Source organism: Vigna radiata, unplaced genomic scaffold (assembly GCF_000741045.1).
Source record: "Vigna radiata var. radiata cultivar VC1973A unplaced genomic scaffold, Vradiata_ver6 scaffold_183, whole genome shotgun sequence".
In the NCBI taxonomy this organism is placed as follows: Eukaryota; Viridiplantae; Streptophyta; class Magnoliopsida; order Fabales; family Fabaceae; genus Vigna; species Vigna radiata.
The window spans coordinates 48745-68224 of NW_014542001.1; the positions used below are offsets into that span (position 1 = coordinate 48745).

Sequence of the window (19480 nt, forward strand, 5' to 3'; positions counted from 1 at the left end):
TTTCTTTCTTTTTCCTTCTATTTGCTATCATAAATAGTTAAATCCTTTTACACCCCAAGAAAATCCCTCTTATACAAATAAATAAAAATTATATACTCTACTATGTATTTAACCTCTTTTTTTTTTTATTTCATCTAGTATCTCTTATTTGCCTATTAAAGATATTAAAAAATCTTTTTATTGTTGTTTCATTATACCTGAAGATCATACAAGAAAAATAGTTTGACCTAGATTTTATGCTCAACCTATATTCAATTCATGATACGAAGAAAATAAGTCATCTTGAAGCAGTGCACGTAAAGAAAGTGTGCTTTTTTTCAAATTCATAAAATACTTTTCGAAAATATTATTGTGCTTTTCAGCTAAACATGAAGTCTTTTATTACTTAAAAAAGTGATATTAAGTATAGTTTAAAATAATATATTTCTTATTTAATCTTCTAAAACCTCTTTTTTAGGAAAAAAATTGTATGATTTGAAGTGGAAACAACTTTTATTAACATTTAAAAAATATTTTTATTAAGAGTTAAATAAATTAGTTTTCCCCTCACATCATTATTTCTTCTTTTATAATCATGTTTTTGTTACTGTAATGTGTCTATCATTTTGTCAGAAACACAATATGCCCTACATATATAAGCAACATATAGAAATACTTTTTTCCCTAATTATAAAAAGTATACAATCACTTTCAAATATATTAATTAAAAATTTGGAATATAATTAATTTGTTACGAAGCATTCACTCCCCTGTCATGGAGGTAAATGTATTCGAACTATTATTGATGTAAATTTAACAATATATATATATATATATATATATATATATATATATATATATATATATATATATATATATATATATGGTAAAAAACAACAACTTTTTAAACATGATAAAGAAAGTTAATATTTTTTTTTGAAATATTATATTGAAATTTGATGAGTGAAAGAAAGTTGTAAATCGAAGTGTGTAAGGTTGATATGGGTGTCCATGAATGGTTGACATTTTCAATAGTTTGGGAACGACATAGGCGAACGGGAAAGCAGGGCAGAACACCAACGTAATAACGCAAAGCCTAAGATGGTAAAACAAAGCCCAAGTTCATCAATTCCTTAATCTCCTCGTTACAGTCTTTCAGAAAGGCAAACTAGAATCTTCGTCATTTCTTTTCTCCGCTTCGAATTTGAAAAATGGGATTGATTTCGTTGGTAAAGGAGCTCTTGATGGCTTTCTTTTTCGTGTGTTCAGTGCAATTTTGGAGAATGGCGTTGTTTTGGTCTTTCTCTGTTCTTTTTTCTTATTACCGATTGTTCAAGGCTTCCCTATCACAGTGGCTAGTTTTCAAACCTGTAATTCTCGATAAATGTCCTTTCTTCTCTCAGAAACTCGTGTCCTATCCCAGGTGCTATCCTTACACAAGTAATTTTAGGCCTGTCTGCGTTGTCACTGGTGTAAGTTGTTCCTTTATATATTCGTTCCGTTTTTTTTTTTCTTTGTTTTAGTTAGTAACAAACCGTTTGATTTTGGGAATTTTTCAAATTGGTTCTGGGGTTTGTTTTTTGTGTTGGTGTAGGCAACGTCTGGCCTGGGATTAGCTGCTGCTTATAAACTTTCGAAGGAAGGATATGTTGTTGCCATTGGTAAGTGTTTATTGTTATTCTTATTTGACTCTCGATTCTAGTTTTTTTTTTTTATTGCTTTGCTAATCATGCTAGAATAACCAAATTGTTCTTATATCTGGTTGAAGAAGAAGGACTTGTAAGAGACTCATTTCAACTTTTTCTTTACTATCTGTGAAAGTGTAATGCTTGTATCACACTCCTTATGGATGCGACAATGGTGTAAATAAGAGATATTGATTGGAAAAAAAAAATGGGGTCAGGTTATTTGGTGGAATCTGCACAAGATTTCTCCTATAACGAGGAAAAATATTGAAAATAGTATGTTGTTTTGCATTCTTCTTCTGGTCTATGTGATGTATACTTAAGATTCCAGTTGTGAATGCAGTTGGACGTTCACAACAGCTATTGTCAGAGGTATTTTCCTTCAACACTTTTTAAAAGTAACGGTGACGATGACTCCACACCTCATAAATCTCTTATCGGTGTTCCCTGGTTCCCTCTGTCTGATAGACCATAAGAAAAATCAAAGATTCCAATGAAGATGCCCACCTCAAAGCTTTTCAGGTGGACATGTCATCAATTGAATCGATCATAAAGTTCAAAGTGTCCTTGCGACAGTGGCTTTTGGATTCTGATTTGCACTGCTCACTACAACTACTGATAAACAATGCTGGAATACTTGCAACATCACCTAGAGTCACAGCTGAGGGCTATGATCAGTTATACAACTTTTTATCTAACTCCTTTGATTGTATTGAAGAAGTTTCACTTTATTATTGAATAACTCCTGTGTTTATGCATGCTTTTTGTAACACAAAAATGATTGCAAAGGCCACATACTTTCATATTTTATTATTACTTTTAGACTGTTGATAATCTGTTTAAGCTACGGTAAATGGTTTATAAGTGTATGTTACTTTTTTAGAAAATGTTGATTAGCATGATCAACATGATTTTATGGAACACAAAAACACTAGAAGGAAATGTTTGTAGTTGTATGTAAATATTTTGTTAGAACTGTTTGCTCTATGAAGGTGAACCTTGGTTCAATGATAAGATTTTTTCCTGGTTTTTAATCTTGTAGATCGCCTCTCTGCTTGTAGGGGCAACACTTCATATATTTATCCTTCCAATACTGTACTAGACGGTGGTGCTACCCCATTTCTTTTATACCTCTTTTTCAGCTCCAAGTTTGTTTGGTACCTTAGTTGTATAATTAGTATTAACATTTAAAATGTATAAATGTTTTACCGGTTTACTCCCAGGATGATTGGTACAAATTATATTGGTGCATTTGCTTTAACAAAGCTTCTACTACCACTTCTTGAAAGCAGTCCAGTATCTTCCAAAATTGTGAATGTCACATCCTTTACACATCGAGCAGGTATGGAAAATCATCATAATCATTAGTTGTTGGTCAATATGGTTGTATGGTAATCAAACACTTTTGGTTTGATTTTGTTCCATTAAATGTCTCTACATCAGCACTTCTCATATACTTTAGTATTGTTATTATTAAAAATGATAAAAATACTAAAAGAATCATGAGGGTACCTTACCAATACTCATGATAAAAATACATCTCATATAGAAACTGATCAAGCTGTTTTATCTAGTAACTGATGTGCAGGTTGATGAGGGAACTGTATCCGGGAAGAGATTTTTGAGATCGATACAGTATCCATATGCACAAATATATGAGTATTCTAAATGTATACTGCAAACTTTGGATTAAGTTATATAGATTACTTTGTGTGTTTATTCCTAACAAGCATTTAATTTTGGTGAAGTATACCTAATTCTCTTCTCGAAGGAACTCCACCGACAGCTTTGCCTAATGGGAAAATCTCACCAGATATTTGTCAAGTATGTAATTACTAATCTAACTTTTATTTCCTTTTCTGTCTTGTTTTCAAGTGCCGTGTACTTTTGTAGTATTGATTTCTTTTAGTGTTATCAGTTTACTAATCAATGTATAACTATCAATTTTGTTGTTTGAATGTGTTCATGCGATACTTCCATTTCATGCGATACTTCCATTTCATGCGAGTCTACGCAATTAAATTATAAGCTTCAGGGAGACATTCGAAAAAACTAACTTGAGCTTATGGAAATTATTTATGACTTTTCTATAAGCTCTCTTTAGCCCACTTCAGCAAGGCAATAATCTGCACGGTGAAAATTATCTAAATATATTCTTTTATTTCTGAAATAAGTTTTAAATGAAGTTTATGAACAAGGTATCGTTTGATAAAAAAATACAGAGTTTGGTTAAGCTGTTTATCCAAATGTGCCCTTGGTTTGCTATGTATCTTTTCTGCACGGCTCATGATGTGTTCTTCTTTTTGGCCAAAGCATAAGGATTCAATTGCTTATTCGCCAATCATGTGCCATGGATGAAATTCATGCATATATGTTTGACAAACCTGTAATGTAATTCTCTTTGGGTTTTGAAATTTCAATTAAAGGATGAGATTTACTGGGTTATTGGAGTGAATTTTGGGTTGCTAGGTTAGATGATCCAATCTTCTAGTAGAAGAGAAGGAATATAAAAAAAAAAATAAGACAAGGAGCAGAAATTGGTACGGAAATAAAATGAAAAAGGATATGCAAAATGTATTAAACTTTCTGTATGAAGCTTTGTTCTCGTTTTTCATGGATTCTACTTCACTTTTAGCTTTCATTTTTTGTATTGTTGGCATTAGTGTTGCGGATCCTGGAGTTGTGCAGACAAACCTCATGCGAGAAGTTCCAACCATCCTATCTAGTTTGGCACTACGTGTGTTGAAATTTCTGCAGCTGTTGCAATTCCCCGAGTCTGGGGTTGATTCTATTATTGATGCTGCCCTAGCTCCACCGGTAAGAACTTCAGTGGTACTTATTGTTGATAACCTTTTTTTACAAAATGCCATTTATAAGCCACTGCACCAATTCCCTTAATTGCTATTCCATCACCACGTAATGCCATTCTGAATTGCTCTATGTCATTCATTTATTTTATCCTTTCTGTGATGGAAATGCATCTTGAACTCTGGCTAGGAAACAATATATTTTGTCAATTATTTCAACAAACTTTGACATACATTAGAGTATCCAAATACACATTATAAAACGCATACACAAACCTGTGCTTTCAGGTAAAATAGGTTTCAATCCATTATATCTCACAAATGAACGCTTTTACACACATTAGAGCCTTGTTCACTTGAGTGGATTTGGGAGAGAGTAATTGAGAGGATTTGAAGGTAATTTTTTTTATTGTTTATTTGAATAAATTTGAAGATAGATGAGAGTAGATTTGGGAAGTAAAATTTGTAAGAATTAGTGTAAGATTTAATTTATGTGACAGATTAAAAAAATTTACTTTCAAATTCACTCTCACTTACCTCCAATTCTATTCAAATAAAGAAAAAAAAAATTATCATCAAATCCTCTCAAATCTTCTGAATTACTTTTCTCCAAATCCACTCAAGTAAACAAGGTCCAGAGGATCTAATTACACATCACGCACACTAATAAAGACATCTATTTAACCTATGTTTTTCTCAATTTTCAGTTGTAGTAACTCTGCAATTTTCTCGTGAAATAAAACTTCTCTGAAATTAGGAAATTAAGATGTATGCTCACAAAGATATATATGATGTTTATTTTATTTTAAATGACTAATCATCTAAAGTGTTTCTCCAACTTAATAAGGGTCTTACAAGACCCTCTCGCGAAGTCTTATTTTACTTTTATTGGATCCTACCATACCACATCATTATCAGGACCTTCTCACAAGTTTTGCTCTCAACGTAAGGTTTTATACGACTAACTATTATATTTTTTACTTTATTTTTTTACATCTTTAAAAATCAATTTAATTATTATAATTAAATATCTTTTTATTCTCAAGATCCAAGGTCTTATACAAGATCCATGTCTTAGAGTTAAGACCTTGATTAATACCCTGGAGGTGCTCTAAGTTGACTTCTTATCTTAGGTTTTCTATTAAATGGAGAAAAAATATCACCGTTATAATCATTGTTCCACCCCATTTATTCAGTTGACTTCTAATTGCTGGATAACCCTTTTTTTGTCCATGAACCTGATCCATTAGTGTCCAAGGTTTTGCCTCAGATTAATCTAGCTTGGTTGAGTGATAAGTAAAGTCTGGCCAAACTTAATCAATTCATTTTTTTCCTCCATTTTATCTTGATGAACTCGTTAGAAAATAATATAGCAGGGCTTATACCAATCTCCTGAAAGCTTACTTAATTTTAAGCTCCGCATCTATTACTTCATCCACCTGTACCTTGCAGTTCAACTATACCCTTTGAATGCAACTTTACGCTGATCTCTCATGCGTGCTCTAATATTCAGTTATAATAGCCTTTGAGTTCATGGTGCTAAATGGACTTACATTTTTCAGGGAACATCAGGGGCTTATTACTTTGGGGGCAAAGGTAGGACTATCAACCCTTCGGCACTTTCACATAACGCCAAATTAGCACGTGAGCTTTGGGAAAGTACAAGTAAGCTGCTGTCTGTGACCCCTTTTGGTGCTGAGGGAAACAGCTGGTAGCATTGGTTCGTATGTCATGTCGTATAACAAAGTGAATAGGTGGCAATTGCCCATGTAGATTGACAAATGACAACTCATTCCTCATACACAGTACTGAGGTTTATAATGTAAGAGATGTTTTAAAAAAGTACAATATAACAATTCATGAACTTTCGCCTAGTATTTGCCACCATCCACATGTCGGCTTGTAGCGTTGTTCATTTTTCATTTTCTGGTATTGTACTTGATTCATGTGCTAAGTCAATGTGGTAATGCTAACGTTAAATTTTTAATTAATCGATTGAATTTGAACTTAATTGAAAATGCTTCTAGGGAAAAAAAACTTAATGACCTGGCTCTGTAAAATTTACCTAAAATGAAATATTGGATAATCTGTGTTTATGGCTTACAATCAGGTATCTCTCTGTGGTGTATGGTGTTAGGTATTCGGGAAAGAATCCCTAACTATGCTTTTCTTCTCACCCTCTTAATGGTAAACACAGGACACAATTGTATGAAAAGAAACAAAATTGTATTTACTTCAAGGTTTCAGAATACATTGTTAAGAGGAGCCTAACCTCCTTCACCTGGTGCAAAGACCGGTTATTTAATATTCAAGTCTGTAACTATCCTCTGAAACAAACAAAGGGTCTGTATAAAGGACCTATTCCCACCCCTGTCCACAACTAACTGTAAAACAGTTATTCTGCCTAGTCCTCTATCCTTTCATAAACTAACTATAAAACAGTTAGTCATTGTCATTATTCTGCCTTACCCTCTTCCTTTCATACACTCTCCAAGGCCTAACATTACTCCCCCCTTGAGATTCAACCTTGTCCCCAAGGTTGAACCCTGGAAACTGCTCCTGCATCATCACCTGGTCTTCCCAAGTCGCGTTCTCCACTCCTCCGTCTTTCCATTCGATTAAAACTTGCTCCCGTTGGTCTTCTCCCTGTTGTTGGATACGTGTCCCTAACACCCTGTTCGGGATGCATGAATATTCACTCCCCTGTAAATCCTCGGGTAACTCCTTCTCCACCTGCTTGGTCCCTATGGCCAGCTTTAGCTGGGACACGTGGAAAACAGGATGAATCCGCGCGTTACTTCGCCAATCTTCTGAATTGCCTTAAACGGGCCATAATACCGTGTTGACAATTTTGGATGCAATCTTAAGGGCATGGTCGTTTGTCTGTGGGGTCGTATTTTCAGAAATACCCAATCGTTCACCTGGATAGTGACCGGTCTCCTCCTCCGATTAGCTTGCTTAACCATCATCTCCTGTGCCCTTGTTAGATGAAAACGAAGCTGCTGCAGGGCTTCATCACGTGTCTGCAACTCTTGGGCAACGGCTTCTACCAACGTTTCCCCCTGTACAAATATGGTCAAAGCGGGGGGAGGTCTCCCATAAACAACTTCAAACGGGGTGCATCTGGCTGCTCCTTGGTAGCTGGTGTTGTACCAATACTCGGCCCATGGCAGAATGAAATTCCAACTCCGTGGTTGTTCGGAGCAGAAACACCGTAAGTATCCTTCTAACACCCTATTCAGCACTTCTGTCTGCCCATCGGTCTCCGGGTGGTATGAAGTACTCATTTGAAGATGAGTGCCCTGCAATAGAAACAACTCTCTCCAAAATGAGCTGAGGAAAAGCGGGTCCCGATCACTCACTATAGATTTCGGCACCCCGTGTAGCTTGACTACTTCCTTCACGAACGCTTCTGGTACAACTTTGGCGGTGTAAGGGTGTTTAAGTGGAATGAAATGTCCATATTTACTCAAACGATCTACGACAACCAAGATAGCGTCATACCCTCTTGACTTTGGTAATCTGATGATGAAATCCATACTTATATCCTCCCACACAGCTTGTGGTACCGGCAGTGGTTGTAGTAGCCCTTGTGGCGATGTTGTCAAGTACTTGTGTTGTTGACACACCAAGCACTGTGCTACATATTCTGTAATAGCCTTCTTCATCCCAATCCAGTAAAGGGATTGTGCTATTCTCCTGTAAGTGCGATAAACTCCCGAGTGTCCTCCTGTTGGAGTGGCATGGTATTCGGCCAAAAGTTTTGGGACCCAACTCGATTTAGCCGAGATGACTAACCTCCCTTTATGGTGTAACCTCCCATTCTCCATAGTAAAAGTGGGATGCTTGTTTGGGTCTTTAGTGATGTCCTCCACTACCTTCCTCAGATCCTCATCTTTTTCTACTTCATCCACCACTGTCTGGAAATCTCGCCAATACGGTTTCACCATCGCACAAAACTCTTTCTCCAGCCCTTGTGTTTGGGCCTCCTCTTCTTCTTCCAATTCATCCTTGTCCTTCCGCGAAAGAGCATCCGCCACCTTATTAGTTTCCCCCTTTCGATACACAATCTCGAAATCGTATCCAAGTTTGGCAATCCATTGTTGTTGGGCTGGTGTGGTTACTCGCTGTTCCAGCAAGAATCTCAAACTTTTTTTATCCGAATGCACTACAAACCTCCGCCCCATCAGATATGGTCTCCAATGCCGGACCGCCAAAACCACCGCCATGAGCTCCTTCTCGTAGATGGATTTCCCCAAAGTCCCTTCGGATAACGCCTTACTATAGTAAGCTATTGGTCTCCTTCTTTGCGTCAACACGGCTCCGATTCCCATCCCTGAAGCGTCGCACTCAACATGAAAAGGCAACGAAAAATCCGGTAACGCCAGCACAGGAGCCGTCGTCATCGCTCGCTTCAATCGTCTCATCGCCTCTCGAGAAGCCTCTGTCCACTGGAAATTCCCCTTTTTCAACATCTCCGTTAGTGGTCTTGCAACCTTGCCATAGTCCCTCACGAACCTACGGTAGTAACCCGTGAGGCCCAAAAACCCCCTCAACGCTTTTAAGGTTTTCGGTTCTTCCCAAGCAAGAACTGCTTCCACCTTTCCCTTGTCCATCTCGACACCGCGCTTGGATATCACATGCCCCAGATACGTAATGGAAGTTTTCCCAAACTCACTTTTCTTGGAATTGGCTACCCACTTGTGTTCCTGTAAACATCCCAGAACTTCTTCTATGTGCTTTAAATGCTCAACCCAAGACGCACTATATACAAAAATATCGTCGAAGAAGACGAGGACGAACTTCCTCAGAAGCGGGCAAAACAACTCGTTCATAGCGCTTTGGAAGGTTGCAGGGGCGTTGGTGAGGCCGAAAGGCATCACCAGAAATTCGTAGTGCCCCAAATGCGTCCTGAATGCTGTCTTCTGGACGTCCTCCGCCGCTATTCGAATTTGATGGTACCCCGATTTGAGATCTACCTTTGAGAAATACATTGCATCGACCAACTCGTCCAGAAGCTCCTCGATGACAGGGATCGGAAACTTGTTTGGAACGGTGGTTCGATTAAGAGACCGGTAGTCGATGCAAAACCGCCAACTCCCATCTTTCTTCTTCACGAGGATCACTGGACTCGAATACGGACTTATGCTAGGTCGGATTATTCCCGCATGCAACATATCTGACACTTGTCGTTCAATCTCCTCCTTCATGACGTGTGGATAGCGATATGGTCGAACATTTACTGGGTCGGTTCCTTCCTTCAGAAAAATCTGGTGTGTTTCTTTTCTATTAGGTGGCAAACCTTGGGGTTCCTGAAATACCCCTGCGTATTGAATTAAAATTCCCTCCATATCCCTCCTCTGCTTCTTAGTTAAAACATCTTCTGATTCTCTGCCCGTACTTGACTCTGTGCCCTCCAAACTCCAAACTAGCGCACATGCTTCTACTTCTCCCATCTTTAACAGATGCTTCGGCTCTATAACCCTTTGATCCAACTTTGGGTCACCGGTGATGGTGAGCTTCTTCCCCCCTTTCCAAAACGACATCGTAGATTTTCCTCAATCTAGAATAATCTCACCCAACTTGGCTAGCCACTCAACTCCGAGCACCATGTCGACCCCGCCCAATTCGAAAAGATAGAACTTTTCCTCAATTTCCACTTCTCCCATGCTGACCACCACTTTTGGGCAACACCCACTGGTCTTCTTTCTCTGGCCGTCCCCTAAACTAACGTGATAAGGTGGTGTGTCTTCCCTCTCTAACTTCAACTCCTCTATCAACCTTAGACTAACAAAATTGTGGCTCGCGCCATTGTCCACCAATATCAACACCGCTCTCTCCCCCACCTTCCCTTGCAGCTTCAAGGTCTTCGCTTGTGTTAGCCCACCGGCTGAAAAAGCTGACAACTCCTTGCATGGCAATTCTACCTCTGCCACCGTTCCCTCTTCCTCCTCCTCTTCATCTTCAGCCAATAACACCACTCTCAGGCTCTTCTCAAGGCACCGATGCCCAGGGCTAAAGGGACCCCCACAACGAAAACATCTGCCTTCCTCTCTACGTTTCAGGTACTCAGGATAGGGCAGATTTCTCGTGTTTTGACTCCGACCGTCACTTCCGCTGTAACTTCCTCCTTTCACTAGTCCGTTTCCTATCGCGCTGTCACGTTTTACTGACCCAACGCTTTCGGTTGGTGACGTTTTCACCAGACTTCTCGACTGCTCTGTCCTAGCCACAACTACTCCTCCTCCTGTCGATCGTCCCCATAAAGATGGGTTCTTTGCCCCAGACCATCCTAGCAAACCCAGTCCACGTAGCGCCTCCTCAACATTACGCGCGATCCTCATCGCCGTCATTAGATCATATGGATTATAGGGCCTCATCTGACACCTAATCTCCTCGTGGAGTCCCGCCAAAAAATAACCCAACAGTTGATTATCGGAAAACTCCTTGGTTTGTCTGGCTAACGCTTCAAACTCCTCCACAATGGTCGTTTGTTTGATCGCCGCCATTCTTTCAAAGACTCCACCACAAGGACGACTCTCGAAACGGATCAACAACGCCTCCTTGAGGCTCTCCCGGTACGGTCACTCACCTTATCCATCCAAAACTTAAACCAATAACCGGCGCTTCCGTCCATACTGATATGCGCCAGTTCAACCTTTTCTGCCTCTACCACCTTTTGAATCGCAAAAATCTTCTCTGCCCTGTTAATCCAATTCAAGGGGTCAGTTCCCTCGAAAATAGGCAATTCTACCCTTCGTATCCAATTGGGCAAATTATCTGATCGTTCTCCCTCATTACCGAAACGCTGGTTTCCTCCATCATGATTTATAGAGTCTTGACTCCCATCAGATCTTTCCTCTGTTTTCTTGTGGCGCTCCTCAACTACCCGTATCAATTCTTGGATGTCCTTACGCATGGCTATCGACTCTTGACGATTCGCTGCAGTCTCCGCCTTCAACCCGTTCACCGCTAATTCCAAATGTTCCATCTTCCCTTCAACCACTTTCACTCTTCCCTCCATCGTTCTCGTTTTTTTTTTCCTCCACAGAGATCCGGCAGGTCGGACCACTTTGTTAGGTATTCGGGAAAGAATTCCTAACTATGCTTTTCTTCTCACCCTCTCAATGGTAAACACAGGACATAATTGTATGAAAAGAAACAAAATTGTATTTACTTCAAGGTTCCAGAATACATTGTTCAGAGGAGCCTAACCTCCTTCACCTGGTGCAAAGACCGGTTATTTAACATTCAAGTCTCTAACTACCCTCTGAAACAAACAAAGGGTTTGTATAAAGGACCTATTCCCATCCCTGTCAACAACTAACTGTAAAACAGTTATTCTGCCTAGTCCTCTATCCTTTCATAAACTAACTGTAAAACAGTTAGTTATTATCATTATTCTGCCTTACCCTCTTCCTTTCGTACACTCTCCAAGGCCTAACAAATGGTGTATTCAAAAGAGTGAACACACGAATTATTCATAAGTGAGCTAATATGCTTTGGTGAATGCATGTATTCTTCAATTTTCACGTCAAATATATATGAAGTGTAACAGTAATATGACATATTTTTACATTTATTTAACATAGTATAAGAGTAAAATAGTCATAATAGATAATTTTTTGTATTTTTTCAAAAAAGAAAAAAATAAAATATAAGAAAGGATACTATAAAAAATGAATATAAAAATTTTAGGTATATTAAAAAGAATATTTTTCATATATGAATGACGGACATATTAGGGAAAGCTGTTGATTGCCTGGTTGTAGAAGATTTTTCAGGTTGTTTTATTGTTGGCAGGTCCTAGAAATATGTTATATAACGTTGTAGGGTTTGAAAACGTTTATTTGCAAATTGGACCTTATTTTAAGTTTATTATGGTTGTTTGTTTATGATCTCTTTATATTTTGAGTAGAGGATGTTAAATTACTCTTTTTCCAAGTGCTACCTGGCGTAAATTATTGGAGTAAGATTATAAGAAGTTTGAATAGAATAGGAAACTACCTGTTCAACCAATGACTTTTATATTCCTGTTTCAAATTCATGAATGATTGGCATTGTTTCACTTGATTTGGTCATGTTTCCTTTTTTTGTCAGCCTTTGATTTGATTTGGTGATATTAAGCTACCTATTAAAAGTATCAGCTCCCAAATTAAATGGTGATTATTGGTTGAAATAAAGCTATTACTGTAGCATTCAAAGCATATTGATTAATCATATTTGTTCAATACGTACTAAATCAAGTATTCTTTTTACGCCACAGTACCCTTAAGCTAAATAGTATCTTTTGTATACTTTAATGTAACATTTGAAATTATTCATAATGTAAATTAATAAAATACATCTTTCACTTCCATTTAGGATTTACATAGGAAAATTATTTAACTCTTTTTCCTGCTACATCGTTTGTGTCTACGAAACTGATTTGGCGTGGAATGAAAGCAGTTTATTTGAAACGGGCTGGTGGCCGGTTGGATTTGGGGATGACATTTGGGTCCGTCTTTCAAATGCAAAGGAATATGCTCCAGGAAGGATTCTAACTCGTCAAAAATTGACTAAAGAACATTTATCACCCTACAATGTTCTCAAACAGGGTAATATAGATTTTTACAAATAAATTCACACTCGTCGTCGATATATGCGGATAATATCTTGATGAATACTCATATGCAGTGGCTAGTATATTTAATTACCCATGGTTAATGAATTTTATTTGAAATTTTCTTTTTTAAAATCAAGTGATTAAATAAATCAGTAAAAGAAATATTAATCTTTGTTTTGGTTGAAAGGGGTATGAGACTGGTTGTCCTTTCTTCTTCCACTCTTTTCTATGTTAGCGTTTGAGATTCATTCTGACGTTCACCTCTCGTGTTCTGCTTTAGTTACCTGCATAAAACATTCCGGCACTCAAGTCAAAATATTATTTTAGTGAACTTTTATGTCATTTGGGGAAAAGATGTCTTTACCTGGACATTAATCTTGCATTTATAGGCTTCATAATCATCCAACCCACTAATTATCCATTAATACAATATATTTTTGTGTAATGTAATCCGTCAATCACTCATAAATACCGTATATTTGTCCCTGATATGGCCATTAAGTGTATTAACTAGCCATAAATGATATTCATCTTACCTGGTTCACGTTCGTTGGGCCACCGGTCGGTTGAAACGAAATTCTCCTTAACTGGTCGGTTACTGGGGTATAATACAATAAGCCCCCTAAGCCCTGAGCAGTTGTTGGTAGGTGTGAAGGGGTTTAATTGGTGAAGAAGTTGAGCTATGGTAGGGGCGGTTGAGCAGTTAGGCAGTAAGGCAAGTGAAGCAGCTGTTGGTGATGGGACACGTGGGATCGTGTAAGTTGAATTTGAAAGGTCGAATCTTCCCCATCGTTTGATTCACTGGCAACGAAGGGCTGAGATTCGCCTTTGGAACCACTTTTTAAGGCTATAAATATGGGAAGGGACCACATGTCATTGTCACATTCTTCCTCTTTCATCCTTATCCACCAATCGTCAAGGTTTTCTTTAAAGGTGATTATGTCTTCTTCTACTTGGTCCACCGATGAACTCGTCGATGAAGCGGAGTCATTGTCGTCAGTTAAGTCCTTCATTCTAGGTTTCAATGGCGAAGACAACCAACATGAAAAGGTTTCTGAGGAGGGGGAGGTGGAAATGGAGGTTGACGCCATAAGAGAGTGGTCCAGCAACAACCCACCTCCAACCATTGGGGGGGTACAACTGGGCTCCTCACGAGGTAGGTTTGTATGCTCATACTTTATCACCAATGCTTCGTTAGAGTATTTAGTCGGTCAAGTAAGTTTGTTGGCCAATACTAAAGATGTCGAGAGCATTAAATTAGTAGTTTGTAGAACAAATTAGCAGGCATGCCACGGGCGGAAAGGTTATGACTTGGACTTTTTCTATGTGTATATTACCTTGTTTCGTGATTTAGGTGTGCGGGTCCCCTTTACTGAATTTCAAATGGGTGTTTTATGGGCTCTTAACGTTTGTCCAACTCAACTTCACCCGAACGGTTGGGCTTACATGCAAGCGTTTTGCGTGGTTTGCACCGTTCTTGCCTTGATGCCCACACCTGCTTCATTTCTTTAATTTTTCCGAGCTTTGCCTCATTCGAATAAGTCTTGGATATCGCTTGCTCCTGTGAAGGATAAACAACTATTTACCTTGTTCAACACTTCCTACAAAGACTTCAAAACCAATTTTTTCAAGGTTGCTATAAAAGACTCTGGTCGGTCTAGCTTCTATTTGGACGATGGTCAGCCAAAATTTCCTTTCTATTGGATCAAGGATCCCAAAAAGATCATTTCGTGGGCTAAAACTGACATGACCCCGGACGAGCTAGATGCCATCAGCCAGCTCGATCAGCTACCCTGAAGGACCTCTTCTCGCAAGCTCATCGGTCTTTTGGGTTTTGACGGTCTATGCACTAGAGCGATTGGTAAGATCTTCAATCCTATTTTGTTCGAGCCCTTTATGACTTATCTAAATTTTTCTTTTTATTTCAAATATCTTTAGCAGCATGGAGAAGAACAAAGCCTTTCTGTTGATGATGGCTCGCAAAAAGGAGGAGCTTAAGAAAACTGAAGAGGGTACTTCATCTCATAAGGTTGCAACAATGAAGGTTACCTCCTCCCAGACAGTGAATTCGACCCTAAAAGTTTCCACTGAACAACAACCCTCCTCCACTGCTCCTATTGTCATTCCTACTTAAGTTATGCCTCCCAAAGGCGGGACAAAGAGAAAACCCTCTTGGGAGAAATCTGTCTCCTCTAACAAGAAGAGCAAAAGAAATATTTTAGAGGGTCCCTAACTCACTGGCCCTCTTGATTCGAATGTGTGAATTGTCAAACTTCTCCAATACAGTCTAACCCCCGAAGAGAAGAAACCCTTCAAGGAAATGTCGTCTGCTGAGGCTTTGAATATGGCCTACGAACTCAATGTGTGGGCAAATGTATTTATGAATTGTGCTGCAGGTTCGACCAGGACTTTGATAGCCAAAGAGCTGGAAATCGTGCGGCAGGATCTGGAGGCCACTAAGAAAGAAAGCACAAACCTGTCACTTCGTCTAGTGGAGGCTTTGAAAACTGCCGAAGAGAATCGCGAGAAAGCTGACTCTAACTTGACCCAGGCTCGAAACAATAATCGTCAGCTAAAACGGGCCAATGATGACTTGAAACTAGATCTTCAGAAGGCCTTTGGAACCTTTTCCTATGTTGAGCAACGAGTGGTAGAGATTCCTTTTAGAGGTTAAGAGCTCTGGAGCCTTTTCCTATGTTGAGCGATGAGTGGTATGGATTCCTTTTAGAGCTTAAGAGCTCTGGAACCTTTTCCTACGTTGAGCGATGAGCGATGGGGATTCCTTTCAGAGCTTAAGAGCTCTAGAACCTTTTTCTATGTTGTGTGACGAGCGGTAGGGATTCCTTTTAGAGCTTAAGAGCTCTGGAACCTTTTCCTAGACCGAACGAAAACTAACAAGCATGTAGATAAAAAGTTTCTGAAACATCTTGATGTTATTTATTAATTGAATATGAAATTACATAATGTATTCAACAAAAATAAAACTTTAAAGGTTTAAACTCTCGGATGGTCCTCGTATTTGTATGGGAATCTAAAGTGGGTCCTCATATTTCCAACCGTCTCAATTAGGTCATAATATTTGTAAAATTGAGCCAACTTTGCCCTAATTGTTAAGTTGTCACAAACGACGTTACTTGCTACTGACGTGTTGTATAATTAATATGCTAATGTCAAAATATTTTATTACGTGGACTTTTTTTTTTAATTTAAGAGATTATGACATGGCAACCCTTAGTCATTCCCTTTTTCTCCTTCATTTTGATCTTCTATCTCGCACAAGGAAAGTGGTCGCGATGGCGCGACCAAGCGGCATTTGTGGTGGCTCGCAGCAGCGTGTTGAGCGTTCTTCTTATTTCCCCTCTTTTATTGCATTGTTTCGTGTTGCACAGAGGAACTTCTTCCCTTGATAACTTTTTGGCAAGTATACCAAATCGTTACAAGTAATACAGTGATAAAGTCCAGTATCGTTCTCCCAAGGGAATTTGAGTTAAGTCGATCAATTAAAATTATTTATCAAAATCAATTTGACAACAAATGATAATCTAATTCAGTGAACTGAAAGTAAGAAATTAACATAATATTAAAATTTGAAAATTAAAGTTGGAAGAAAGCTTCGTTGGAATTGACTTCATGACTACCATTATAGTAATTATTCTGAACAATATAATTTGCGTTCAAACATTAACATCACAGTATCTTGGTTTAATCCCTTAAAACAAGTTCTAAAGAATTATGCTCAATTATTAATTCCTTAAATAATTAAACATAACCTTTGCATTAAGATCTGATGTTTATAAATGACCAGAAAAATAACAGACATTTGACACTTTGATGAAATGAATGTGCTTATCAGAAAAATAATATGAATTCCAAAAGACTTGAAACAAACATGACATGGTGCATTCATCAATAAAAGTTCACTTGTGCATTGAGTATGAACAACCAGACCAGATATTAAGATCTCTCACTTCCAGTTTTTGTCCTCACCTGTAACAAATTTGTTTAAGAATTTCATCAACTTTTGCACATCATCTAATTGATACAGTCCACACACATTTGGTTAAGTCAAAAGGTCTTTTGAGGGTAAAAGCTTGGCTTGGCTACAAGAATCATGGTTTTTCTAGGATTCAAAGACACCTAAGAAGAGAACATAAGTATATGTTTCAACTCTTAATCATCATCAGAATCCCAATTTATTCATCATCATTTCCTACCGTATTCTTTATGGTTACAACCTTCAATTCTTCAAATCATGTACCTTTTTCATCATTTTTTTTATATTGAACATTTTTCTTCCCCCAAACTTTAACTCAATCATACCTTCACTCAAAACATAATACTCATTCTCTTCTAAAGTGTAAGATAGGATATCATCTAATTGACTCACGGTGGAAGGAAAAATTTTCAAGGCTCAAAAGGGTTCACAATGGTATCATATATAACGTATGAAGGTTGGCTATTTGGCAAGTAGCTATACAATTAACAAGAACAATGCCTTTCTCATCCTTAACCAAAACTGTGTATGTAGAATCACAATCATGCAAAANTCAATTCCATATCCAAACAAATTTATCATCTCATCTGTTTCACTCATTNATGCTCTCAAACACTCCACAATATTTGGTCTTAGTTCAACTCATGCACAAGATCACAGTTTAAGCACATTGCACCACAATCATACATGTTCTCATCTTTAAAAATCATATCAATTAATCAAAACTCACATCATTCATTAAATCAAAATGTCATTGTCTTAACAACACAAAGATAAAAAACTAAATAGAGTTCCACAATAACATCTGAACTGAAAAAAAAAAAACATAACAATAAACATTAAACATCAGGAAAGTCTATCCATATGCGCTCTACCAGGACCCATCTGGCCCAGATCTCCACTGGCTCTCCTGTGAATGATAGCTCTGCTGCATCCATCTAGGATCTGGCTCCTCATCCTCCTCGTCACCATCACCAGTCATCATGTCCTCCTACTGTTGTGGCTCTGGCTTTGCTGCTGCTGGGTATGCTGGGAAAGCTCTCCCCCACCTAGACTCAGGCTTGCCCTCAGGCCATGGAATCTGCTCTACAAACTGGGCTCCAATCATCAAGGAATCGGCAGGGAAGTCAGGTATACCTAGTGAAAGTTGGTACATGTTGTCCTGCAAGGATACTTGTCCCTCCCTCAGAGTAGCGCAGCAGTCGGGAATGTCATCCTGTCTCGCCATATTCTGAATCATATAATCAGTAAACAGATCGGATGGAGGAACAGAATGGGATGAGGTAGGTGGCCTAGCGGCTCGTCTGCGTGGATGAGGGACTGGAGGAGGGGCATTCGTAGCATACAACTCCCCCCTATTGGCACAGTTACGATCAAAGAATCTTTTGTTAAGAGGGGGTTGCAATTTCAAAGTAATATTAGATACCCCTGCAACTCCATTTACCTTACATAAGGCAGTCACCAAAGCAGGAAAACCAAGCTTGCAGGAGTCATTATCAGCCATCAGTGCAATCTCCTGAGAGATGTAAGCTCCTATATCCATATTAATACCTGTTATAATTCCATAGACCAAATAAGAGCGCTCCAGGTTAATATCGGATGTGTGAGAGTTGGGGCTGATGTTAGTGAAAGAGAAGGTGCTCCAGATGGTGGCCAGTGAATTAAGATGTTTCCGTAGTATCCTCACTGGTGTTCCATTGGTCCCAAGATGATACCCATAACCTGGTAGGCACAAGGCGGAGGCAATCAAATCATGATCGGGATGGCTAGACATAAATGTGCCAAGTGGGCACGGGATGTACATCAGTGTATGTATCTACCTGTTCAAAGCTTTTCTGTCAAAACGGATAGTCTTGCCTCGCACCATAGGAGCTCTAGTGTTAGGTGTCTGTGAACGTTCAGGGTCCCAACCATTAGCATAAAACTCTTTCACCAAAACTTCATCAATTTCATCCGGGAGATTGGCTAACACATAATCCCATTTTTGCCTCTCCAACTCTGCACAAATATGGTCATATTCCCCTTCTTGCAATTCAATTCTCCTCTCTGGTAGGAGGCCTCTGCCCATAATGTTCTGAGTGAATCTTTCCTGGGCTACCTCTGATATAAAGCGATTCTGATCAGAATTGAGAACTAGGTTCTCCTCCTGTGCTTCTACTGGCTATGATCTAGAAGAAGACCCTTTGGTGGTCTTCCTCTTCTTTTCTTGAGTGCTTTTAGGAGGGGCCATCTGCAAATAGCAACATACAGTGCAAGCAAGTGTGGGAGAGGGGTTAGTTCACAATTATCACGCAATTCAGAGCTGCTGCCAGGCCATGATTCACTATGCGCATACAGTGCGGTGCGCGAAAGTGAAAATTAGTGGCAGTAGTGACGACCCATTCGCTATGCGCCACAATGCGCTATGCGA

The 19480-nt window shown here is 38.7% G+C and overlaps 1 protein-coding gene across 3 annotated transcripts; it reads left to right on the forward strand.

Moving 5' to 3' along the window:
* The first annotated feature begins 967 nt into the window (after positions 1-967).
* LOC106778865 (dehydrogenase/reductase SDR family member on chromosome X) lies at positions 968-6348 on the forward strand. Of its 3 annotated transcripts, none has more exons than XM_022776348.1 (10): positions 968-1208; positions 1383-1451; positions 1574-1640; positions 2008-2036; positions 2133-2341; positions 2888-3006; positions 3239-3334; positions 3413-3488; positions 4328-4481; positions 6034-6348. In XM_022776348.1, exons 1-10 carry the CDS (start codon positions 1191-1193, stop codon positions 6184-6186), a joined length of 990 nt encoding a protein of 329 aa, XP_022632069.1. In that variant the 5' UTR covers positions 968-1190; the 3' UTR covers positions 6187-6348. The 3 variants fall into 3 exon arrangements, with proteins under 3 accessions (XP_022632069.1, XP_014522350.1, XP_014522351.1); XM_014666865.2 differs by having other exon boundaries at positions 971-1083; XM_014666864.2 differs by having other exon boundaries at positions 968-1451.
* Positions 6349-19480: the final 13132 nt, after the last annotated feature.